General features: G+C 54.0%; 1 protein-coding gene and 1 long non-coding RNA gene across 3 annotated transcripts in view; one reads left to right on the forward strand and one right to left on the reverse strand.

The window, feature by feature from the left end:
- The window catches only part of LOC142820913 (uncharacterized), a 49,566-nt gene extending 44,552 nt beyond the window's left edge, over nt 1–5,014 (forward strand). Inside the window, exon 4 of the long non-coding RNA XR_012897928.1 lies at nt 4,168–5,014. This is a non-coding gene — a long non-coding RNA (uncharacterized LOC142820913). The remainder of the gene's footprint in view (nt 1–4,167) is intronic.
- CDKN1A (cyclin dependent kinase inhibitor 1A) lies at nt 296–8,749 on the reverse strand. 2 transcript variants are annotated; one of them, XM_075910568.1, is made up of 4 exons: nt 7,303–7,508; nt 3,675–3,828; nt 2,506–2,934; nt 296–1,924 (listed from the first exon to the last, which is right to left on the reverse strand). In XM_075910568.1, the coding sequence occupies exons 2-4, from the start codon at nt 3,724–3,726 to the stop codon at nt 1,875–1,877; spliced, it is 531 nt and encodes a 176-aa protein (XP_075766683.1). In that variant the 5' UTR covers nt 3,727–3,828; nt 7,303–7,508; the 3' UTR covers nt 296–1,874. The 2 variants fall into 2 exon arrangements, with proteins under 2 accessions (XP_075766683.1, XP_006125354.1); XM_006125292.4 differs by lacking the exons at nt 3,675–3,828; nt 7,303–7,508 and adding an exon at nt 8,662–8,749.
- Nucleotides 8,750–10,772: the final 2,023 nt, after the last annotated feature.

A 10,772-nucleotide genomic window follows, 5' to 3' on the forward strand; every position in this document is an offset into this window, starting at 1 on the left:
TGGGGGGAGGAGGAGGGCTGGATTTCAAGGAAGTGCTGTGTAGACACTCCCTGTTTCAAAATAAGCTACGCAATTGACACAGCTCAATTTGTGTAGCTTGTTTTGAGTTAAGCCGTGCTGCGTAGACACACCCTAAAGGGTCTGGGGCTCTGGCCGCTGTTCCTTTGTATGGCCAGGCCCTGGGGCAGCAGCTGCCTTCTCCTCCTGCAGGCTTGATTAATAGCGAATTTATTCAGAAGTTACACCCACCATTCACCACAGGCAAAGAATGAAAGACAACAGGTGACAAGCCAACTTCATTTGTGCACAATGTTTACTCATCAAACTCACATTTGAGCTTGATTTCTCCACAAAATGCAGCAGCCTCTTAGAGACAAGTGTTAGCGCTTAGTGTGCTGGGTTTCCCCCCAAACGCAAAGTGCTGCCAGGAAGGGGTTTGTGCTCAAGTCCATCCCCTGGCCAGGAGCTGCCCGCTGCAGGGTTAGAATCCAATGCCAGTTGCAGAGGGGATGAACCTAGCACTGAGAAAGTGCCTGAGAATTGCTGATTGTGTGCTAGATCATCTAACAGCGAGATCACAGCCGGTCAGGGCAGAGCCTGGCCCCAAGCCTCTAACAGCACAACATGCAGTGAGTCTCCTTAGAGAGCTAGCTTTGCCACGGCTGTGCCATGGGGGGGGGGGACCAGCAGCTCACCCCTCCTTGTGGAGGGGCACGTGGGAAGGGAATTCTCACAGGAGGGAGCGAGCAGTGCATTGAAGAGCAAGGGGCCTAGTGGCAAGGCAAGGCATTCTGCTCTGATGCGAGTGCTGGAATCAGACAGAGAAGCATTTCACCATGAGCACAGCCAGCTGGCCGTGTATCTGGTTACGTTCAGGGTGCATCCGGTGTGGAGCTGGGCGGACTGACATTAGCAGGGATGTCTAACCCTCCACGGCCCCTCCCCTCCGCCCCCCTGTACTTCCAGGGAACCACTCACCCACTGGAGCTGATGCCTGTCCTCCAGCCAGCAAGCAAAGGGCTAAGTTTAAATGTCAAGTAGCCCTGCAGCCAAGGCTGCTGGTGTTATGGGTAATACACATCTCCTTTCCCTCCCCCACCATCCCAATTCCTTTCCCAGCAACAGAGAGCCTTTGACCAGTGCAGGCCCCTGCACTCACTGCTTCCTCCTGGCCCCAGGAGCAAGGCTTGGGAAGGACATGCACATAAGCAACCCCAGGATGTGAGGATCAGTTGCCCTGGGCCAGAGCCTTGCTGGAGAACTAGGCTATTGTACATCAGACTTCAGTGGGGGTATAATACAGCAGCTTAGGGGTTAGGCCTCTCCTTCACCCACCACATTTACCCTAGGGCCTTGAGGGGGAAGGTGGAGCAGCTCGGGGGGCAGGGGGGAGGGGTTGAGACTTGCTCCTGTAGTTCCTACTCCCCCCCCCCCCACTGTTGCCAAGCATTGCCCAGCAGCCTCAGTTTCCAGCATCTATCCCCCTTCTCCTAGGCCTGCAGAAGGAGGTAATGAAATAGCCCTTCTCCGCTTTCAACAGCAGCTTTACAATACACATTGCACGCAGGTGGGTCGCTAGACTCTTAGACCTAGTTATAAATAAGACTCTACATGCTACATCACAGCATAGGAGACAGCTGCAGGGAGCAGCTTGTACAGTACAGTGCAGGAGCAGGCTTGGAACTAAGTCCCAAGAGAAGTCTTCCTGCAGCCATGTCCTGACACAGGCTTTATTCAGTCCCTAAGGCATCCTTGCCCTGAGGGCGACAGAGGCTGCCTTCCTGGAGAGCTGCAGAGGGCCAGTGGTTGGAGACTCAGCCTGAAGACTGTGCCTTAACCAAGACACACATGGAGGCAGAACCTGTGCTGTTGCATCATGGATTTGGTTTGCCAGGGACCATCCTCCGCTTCAAACTGTAGAAATCTGGAGGGAGAGAGGAAGGAAATGCCTGAGATTGCTTAGGGAGTGTGAACGAGCCCTTCCGACAAACCATGGCCGGAGGAGCTGTATGAGCAACAGGCATCTGTATTGGCAAGATTAAGGATTGGCTAGCGACTAAAGGCTCATCTGGGCAGGGCTTTCACAAGTCCCATTTGGCTGAGAGGCAGTGGGATGCTGGTTTGAATTATCTGCTCCAGTCATGTGAGGACCTGACCAATCCGATTTGGATCCCAGCTTGGCCAGCCACCCCATATGAAATCATTCCGATTTTTCCCCAGCTGTAACAAGCAGAGAACACTGGCCTCTTCCCCCCACCCTCAAGCTCTTCAGGGTAGAGAGACTGCCTCTTCGACACCAGCAGCTCTTAACACCTGCTACAGCGGGATCCCCTCTCAGCTGGAGCCGCCAGGCAGTGCTGCAGCATGAACAGGAAAGCAGACAAGCACCAGCACTTGCAGTGACAATGTCCCAGGCCACCCCAGATACCACTGGGCTGGTCACGGACATTCAGGACTCTTGGTCTGGTACTACGGGGGTACTTGGACAAGCACGTATGTCCTTACCTTTTATGCTGGTCTGCTTTCGTTTCACGCATCGTGCGGAGCTGGCCAGGTGGGACCCAGACCCCAGCTGCCCTGCTTCCTTTGAGAGGGCCACATTAAGGTCTCTTGTGGAAATCCTAAGTGCTGGAGAGCTCTGGTGGTTCTCCCCATCGCTACCTTTCGCATAGCTCAGGAGGGCTTGGGAAGGCAGGCAAACAGGAGACACGTCAGGAGAGAGGACTCTCTCCCACTTGAATTCACCTTCCAGGGGCGTTTCCATCTCAAAGTCAAAATTCCATCTGTGCTGGGCTTCTTCCAGGTGTCTTCTCATCAAGTCCTGGAAGTCATTCTGGAGCTGTTCATGATCCACTGGGCCAAAGAGGTTTCGGCAGAGCTTCCTGCTGCAGGGGGTCTGCCGGATGGTGCTCTGTGACAGAGGCATATTTCCAACTGTAAGGGAAATGAGCATCACATGGTTATTGAGCTGCAGTGCAACCGATCAGTAGTTAGCTTACTAAGTGAATTAGCCATCAGAGGTCCATGGCATCTTCTGGGACCACCCCGGCATGCAGCTCTGAGCAGTCACCGACTATATGCACGGCACTGTGATTCATCCAAGGAGTATGTACTCGTCTCCCTCTAGTGGTAGTCTGCCTGAGACTGCCACTGCTTCCCAGCTACAGGACTTAATCTTTGAGTGTAAGTGCTCAAAGTCCTAGGTTCAAACCCTACGGTCCAATAAGAGGTGTTGCCTGACAGCTTGTCTCTAATATTCTGGGACTGGCATGCCTCCACCAGGGCCTAAGTGGGTTCAGTTAACCCAACACTAACTTTTACATCTCCCATCTGGTTTTCTCCTGGGAAGGAGGCTGAAGGTGGAATGGAGCTATGCAAGTATGCTGTTTAGTCAGCCATTCACACTTTCCCGCTGGTGAAGGAGTATTTCAAACCCAAGGAAGGGGCTAGAAAAGTTGTTTGGAAGCATGGCGCACTTGACTGAGCAAACAGCATAATGCTAAGCCACTCACTAACCAGACCTCCTTATTTAACCTTAAAAAAACCCTCAATGTCAACTTGGAGGGCATCAGAATTGACCTGAATTCAAATTGTAAGTTTGTATGAGACCAAGCCATGCATGAGCAGATGACAAAACCAACTGGAAGTGAAGTGGATTCCTTAAATCCGAGTACCAGAATATAGCAGCAAGAAACTGTGTGCTGAACAAGCTGCAAGCGTGTCCATTTTGGTAATGCCCTTGATCAAGCTGTTGGATAGCAACTGCCCACATCCACAGCCACTTCATCCTGGCTTCGTGGATGGAGGCAAGGAGAAGTCATGTTTGGTCTAGGAACAAGAAATACATTCAAGGTAAATTGTGAAGAAAGTTGCCAATTGTCCACAAAAAAAGTCCCCAAAGGATCCTAATCCCCCTCCCTCCTGTGATGTGAGCATGCAGGAAAGAAAAGAATGTTAGAAAAGAATCCCTTTGCAGCTGGTCGTTACATAGCAGACCGGTTTAAAAGGGCAAGGTGCGATACCATTCATCCACATTCTTATTTGATGGCCTGTGGCCATCAACTGGGACTCATCTGTCCAGTTTGTCTCTGCTCATACTTAATCGGGGAATTGATCCCCATGTGTAAAAGGGGGATAAGTTCCCTCACCTTGTGTCTTTCTATTTAGGCTACACACTATTTGGAGCAGGCCAGGACCGTCTTACTATGTACAGAACATTTGGCCTTGATCTGCCTAGAGACCATTCTTCTACTCCCATATAGCCTGATGGAAAGGTATGTGGCAGACCTGCAGCTTCTCCTGACTGCAACAGGAACAGGAACAGAGCTCAGCATATGAAGTCCAGCCCACAATGAACACAGCAGGGCAGTCACAACAAGCCCATGAGCAGAAAGCTAGCACCATGTTATTAGCAGTAGAACTAGGCAGTTACAGCCAAAGCTCTCTGCCCTAAAAAGTTGTTTTTTAAATGCAGACCAAATCAACCAAAATAGCTCAGGAATTTTACATGCTTAGCTTGAAAAGAGATTTTCATGAGCTAAAGAGTTTGAGGGTTACTTTATGGTTATAAAGTAAAACCCCCAAAATGGTTTGGGTTGAACCGGGTTTCATTCCACACAGAATTCATTGTATTCCAGTAACAGAGTTAACTCTCACCTCTGTAATAAGCAGCGAATAGTTTGTTCAGCTCTGCCCTCACACAGTCTGACAATGTAGCCTTGTGCTATTCATCTGGAAGAGATTTTCGCACTACAGTGGCATTTGGCTTCTATATATCTTGAACCTTAACTTAATAGTCTCACTGTCTATAATATTCTATTGATCCCACTTTGTTTCTGCCTTTTCACCCAGAGAGGAAGAGGCCAAGAGATAAAAATAGAAATCAGCCCTCGTGTCGCCTGACAGTTCACACCCTTGTAAACAATTCAGTGGAATGACATCACTGCCAGCAGTCAAGTTCCAGCATGTCCAAACAAGCCCTGGCAGGTAACAAGTTTCAACTTGTTCATGCATCTAAAAGCAAACACTCACACCCATTAGAATGCAGAAGGCCCTCTCCTGAGAGATACTGAGTGCTCTTAATGTCTCCCACTGACTTAGACTTAAATCAGTGTCTAAGGCCTGCTCTATTCTAGGAACCGGGGTTCATATAACTGCATCAGTCAGGGACCTGAAAAATCCACACCCCTGGGCAGTGCTGTAAAGCAGACCTTAGTCACCATATAGACCAGTGGTCCCCAACCTTTCGTGGCTGCCGGTTGCCCAGGGGCGGGGCCGCTCACGTGCCAGGCATCTGGGGGTGGGGCCACGCATGTGCCGCGCTCCTGGGGGTGGGGCTGCCCACGCATCCTGTGCCGGCACTGCGCAGGTGCCACGCGCCGGGCCAGCACAGATATTTCGGCAGGTGCACATAAATGCCCCAGCAGGCACCATGGCTCCTGCAGGTACTGCGTTGGAGACCACTGATCTAGACAATGCTGGGTCAATGGGAGAATTCTTCCACCAGCTGGACTACAGCCTCTTTGGGAGGACCCCTCCCATCATACCTACCTAGACTGAAGTAGCTTAATATAATTTAATAATGGAGATTGCTTATCTCCTAGAACTGGAAGGGACCTTGAAAGGTCATTGAGTCCAATCCCCTGCCTTCTCAGCAGAACCAAGTACCATCCCTGATGAATTTTTGCCCCAAATCCCTAAATGGCCTCTGCAAGGATTGAGCTCACAACCCTGGGTTTAGCAGGCCAATGCTCAAACCACTGAGCTATCCTTGTAGCATTAAGTAGCTCAGCCCCTTGCAGGCATAGCAAGGCCCCAAACTGCACCACCTCACATTAGTCGGGAGTGTAGGCTGAAGCATTACGCTTAGTCAGATGACACCGGGGTGGGGTGGGGTGGGGTGGGGTGGAGTGGGGGGTTGTGGTTGAGGACTTTAAGAAGCATCAAAGTCATTTTCCTTTCCTTTCATACACTGAAGTTTTCTTGCAAGTCCTGTTACATTCTGCTAGTGGTTCCCAATTCTGCTAGTGGTTCCCAAACTTTTTGATTTTTTGAGAAACCCTCATGCCCCACTCCCCCCAAAATAGCAGCAAAACTTGGGGTGGGATTGCGGGTGGTGGTGGTTGGGTCACCTCTTGCCCCACCCTGGGATTTTCTCACACCCCCACCAGCAGGGCACACCCCTGAATTTGGGAACCCATGTAAGAGTCCTGCAGACTTGAACAAGTAGCAGATACAGTGTAAGGTTTGTGATCACCAGGGTGGTGCTTACCTAGCTGGGTTGGCAAGTGAAACAGCTTGTCACTGGCTCTGCGCACCCTGACTGCTCTAACATGAGTCATCACTCCCCTAAGCCCATTTCCCACAGGTGACTGGATACCAGTTGCAAAGGGATGGAATCAGTCACACGCCAAGCGCGGAGAGCTTGCTGCCTGGGCAAATCTCCCTGCTGCCTCATTTGCCCCACAGGCCGAGCGGTGTGCGCGAGGAGCATAGGGGGCGATTTTGCTCCAGTACTGTTTGGGATTCTTTGAGGAACACACTGTGTTCCAGCTTCACTTCGGGATCTTCCACCCCTGGAGCCTGTTCCTAGCTCAGGAACCTGCTCCTGGTGAAGCTGGGCATCTTTACCAGTCCCTTGAGTGGATCACAGCATGATCTGGTTCAAGAGGCAGCTGGAGACTATGGCAAGAGAAAGGGACAGCAGGACTTCCACAGAGACTGGCTGGAGCTCAGTGCAGCCCCCTTCCTCTCCATACACCCAAGTCAGGGAAGGAAGTCACAAGGGACAGGTTTTAAAGTTCAGCCTTCTGCGGCCATGTACTCCAGGCATTGCAGTTTCTAGGCGAGGGAGGGAGGAAGTGGCTGGGGTCACTCGGCTGGACTGTCAGGCAGCGCAGCCTAGCAGGCAGTTGGAGCACTAGGAACTAGCCGGGTAAGCAATGAGCGGGGGCGGCGCAGGCATTTCAGTGCCCCACGTCCCCCACCAGGGGGTGTTTATCGCCCAGGACACTCCAGCCCGACAGAGGCGCCGGGATGCCCGTTCTCGTTCACACCAGAGGCAGGGGCTAGAGGAGTCACTCCGGACGCAGGGGGAAGCCACCCCGTGCGCCCAGCGACCCCTCCCGGGACATGCCGATGCCACACGCTTTCCCTGCCGAGAGGAGCCCGCTTGCATCATCTGGAGCAGCCTAGGCGCGGAGCCACTGCGCGTTTACACCTTCCAGCCCACCCTTCACGGATCCGGTCCCGCCCCTGGCTGCCAGCCCCCCCGCCCTGTCACCGCGGCCTCTCCCGAGCTACCTGCGGCAACTGCCCCCGGGGCTGTGCCTCGCCGGGGGCCCGCCACTGCCGCGGGGGGGGGAGGTGCCAGCAGTCAGCCCCGCATGAGCTCGGACCGGCACCGGGATCACGGCTCCTCCTGGTTGGCTGTGCCCGGCGCTTCGGGGAAGCCCAGCCCGGGGCGCGCCTGGCAGTGACTCCGGAGCCCTCGCAGCAGGGCCGGGCTCTTACCTCATAGCAAGTGTGACTAACGCCCCCCCCCCCCCCCCCCGCGGGGCATGCCCGGGCACCGCCCGCCCTGCCGGCCGCAGCGCCCCGCTCGGAGCCCCGACGCGCCCCAGCGCTCCCTGCAGACCCCAGCGGCGTTGCCTCGCCAGCGCTGGCCCTGCTCGTGCCGGCGGGGGGCGCCCCAGTCCCAGCCCTCGGGGCGGCGGCAGCCCAAACCCTGCAATAGGTTCCCGGCGCCGGATCAGGGTAGCGCCGGGATCTTCGCTCTCGCAGCCCCCGAGCGGGGGGGCCGGTCCCGGCAGGCTCCCCAGCCAGCGAAACCGAGAGCGCCAGAGCAGAGGGACTGGGAGAAATCCCCGGCCGCGCCCCGGGAAGTGCCGGGTGACCCCTCGGAGAGGGGCCGCGCTTAGCCTCAAGCGCCCCAGGGTGGGATCCCCGTTACGTGTCGGGAAGGGGGTGAGAGCGGTACCCCGCTCCGGTGTCTGGGGGCCAAAGAGCTGGAAAGACCCCTCCGCTCAACGGCGCGCCCCGGAAGAGCGAGGGTCGCTGATGGTGCGCGGAGCAGCCTTGCGGCGGGGAAGGGGACGGATTAACGGGGACAAAGACAGGATCCCCCCTGCCCTCTCACCTCGCCGGATTAACGGGGACAAAGACAGGATCCCCCCGCCCCCTCACCTCGCCGGATTAACGGGGACAAAGACAGGATCCCCCCGCCCCCTCACCTCGCCGGATTAACGGGGACAAAGACAGGATCCCCCCGCCCCCTCACCTCGCCGGATTAACGGGGACAAAGACAGGATCCCCCCCGCCCTCTCACCTCGCCGGATTAACGGGGACAAAGACAGGATCCCCCCTGCCCTCTCACCTCGCCGGATTAACGGGGACAAAGACAGGATCCCCCCGCCCTCTCACCTCGCCGGATTAACGGGGACAAAGACAGGATCCCCCCCGCCCCCTCACCTCGCCGGATTAACGGGGACAAAGACAGGATCCCCCCCGCCCTCTCACCTCGCCGGATTAACGGGGACAAAGACAGGATCCCCCCTGCCCTCTCACCTCGCCGGATTAACGGGGACAAAGACAGGATCCCCCCCGCCCTCTCACCTGGCCGGATTAACGGGGACAAAGACAGGATCCCCCCCGCCCTCTCACCTCGCCGCAGTCTCCCCGCCCTGCGCCTCTCCAAGCCGCTGCGCTCTACGCGCTGCGCCCTGCCAGCCTCCAGATAAGCAGGCACAGGGCTCCTCCCCCGTCCTCCCCACCTGCTCGCACAGCTGATTTCCCCCGCCCCCCGCAGCCAGTCCCAGGCGCTGCGACCAGCTCGGTAGCCCGGACTGGGGGCTCTGGTGATATGTGGCAGCCTGCGCTGCTGGGGGCTGAGCTAACCCCACGGCCCGGCCGCTGAGTACCACAGCTTGGATCAGCTGCCAGGAGGCGCCAGTGCAGCCGCTGCACTAGCTGAGAATCTCGGTCCCACGGCCAGCTCCCGGAACCAGCCAGTGTATCTGCGCCCCGACCCTTCCAGTCACCAGGATCGAAGTGGCTGCGGAGGAGCAGGTGAGGTCTCTCCTAATGTTACCGGCTTGGCACATCTGGCTAGAGGGTGGCTAGCCCGGTCCTGGATGAACTGTTAATGTTCAGATCTAGGCTTCATAGCTCACTGGTAGGAACTTCAGGGCATTTGCTCCTAGCTACTAGTATTGCCAGGGCCCTCCTTAGGGTTCATGGGGCCCTACGGTGTAATTACACTGGTGCCCCGGTGCCCCACGGGGTGAGTCTTTTATAATATTCAGCTACACACTAATGAAATATGATAAAGCAAATTTTAAACCCAGGTCCTGTGTACATTAGTGCTCAGTGCATTCAGAAACTGACAGTAGACCTGGGGTTGGCATATGCCTGGGACATGGCTTCATTTCCACCAGAATGGCTCTTGCACAGGATCAGTGTTCTGCTAATGGGACTGGCAGGCTTTGTCACTTGTCAGTTAACTAGATCCTCTGCTGAGGAAGCAGAGCCACAGAAGGGAATAGGAAGAGGTGGGTGAATGGACATTAAGATCCAGTGGTGCCCCAAATTTTTGGGTCCCCTATGCCAGTGTTTCTCAACAAGTGGTATGGGTACTTGAGAGAAGTCTGGGGGGTACTTCAACACAACTGAAATGTGGAGAACACTGAATTTTTGTTTTTTTACAGCGCTTTGTTTTTGTACTTTTTACACCCAAAAATTTTGTCTGCCCAGCTACAATGAAGTTGTTTAAACAAATGCGTTGCAATGGTAGAATAAAATTGTGTGTCTGAAAACTGTGGGTCCTGGGGTACTTTAATAAAAAAGGTTGAGAAACACTGCCCTACAATGCTGCGTATTCTGGGTATGGGTAAGGACAGCTGGGAGCACTGCCCTCTGACTTCCCAGGGGCTCCCGTGCTGCAAGATTTTGGTTTGGCTCAAGGCAGTCGAAAACTAACTCTCTCAATAGGGTTTCCATACCAGAGCAGACCCAATTCATTCCGTCCCGAGCTTCTGTAGCAGCTACCGTATCTGCTGCTTCAGAGCAAAACCAAAACACAACGACCTCCCCATGGCCCACAAGGGAATACAGGCAGCTAACTCACATGGCAGTGAATGGAAATTAAGCTCTTTAGTGCCCTGAGAAGATCAGAGCCTGCGCTCCTAAACAGTTACATAATTGTTGCATATAAGAGAGGAAAGACGGAGGGAGAAAGATTCCTTCCTGATCTCTTCTGTGACCAGTTTATATCCTGAAGTGTAAGATCTGCCTTCCCCTTATCTCAGGACTTGTCTGTACTGGGGTCACCGCATCACTGCAAACCTGTATAAAAGCAAGGCTAACTAACTCACTAGGGCAGGCGTGTCCAAAGTCCGGCCCGCGGGCCAATTGCGGCCCGTGTTCCGGTTTAATTTGGCAATATCCCCAGGTAATTTGGCAATATCTATCTTTTATGGCCCCCAACGAATCCATATGTATTGAGATGAATACATTGTAAAATCTCAGTTAATGTCAGTTGGTCTAAATCAGTTATAAATATATTTGGACACAATGTGTATACTTGGTGTTATGTTCCTGTTCATATTTTTTGAACTTAAAAGTTGACAGACAACCTTTATTACCAATAATATGTAATGTACTTTACAATGTTCCTGACATATATTTCAGCTTCCTGGATTTTTTTTTCATCTGGCCTTCAGATATGAAAGGCAGAGTGATTTAACACCTGTTTAGATTTGTCATCCATGTGACGA

This window comes from Pelodiscus sinensis, chromosome 27, assembly GCF_049634645.1.
Source record: "Pelodiscus sinensis isolate JC-2024 chromosome 27, ASM4963464v1, whole genome shotgun sequence".
In the NCBI taxonomy this organism is placed as follows: domain Eukaryota; kingdom Metazoa; phylum Chordata; order Testudines; family Trionychidae; genus Pelodiscus; species Pelodiscus sinensis.

What these genes read in the sequence shown, in the direction of transcription:
- CDKN1A (XM_075910568.1), bottom strand. Translation starts at nt 3,726, where the DNA reads ATGGACACGCTTGCAGCTTGTTCAGCACACAGTTTCTTGCTGCTATAT. An exon ending in TTTCTTGCTGCTATATTCTG is followed by an intron (nt 2,935 to 3,674) that starts GTACTCGGATTT and finishes TTTCCCTTACAG; the next exon opens with TTGGAAATATGCCTCTGTCA. An exon ending in AAAGCAGACCAGCATAAAAG is followed by an intron (nt 1,925 to 2,505) that starts GTAAGGACATAC and finishes CTCTCCCTCCAG; the next exon opens with ATTTCTACAGTTTGAAGCGG.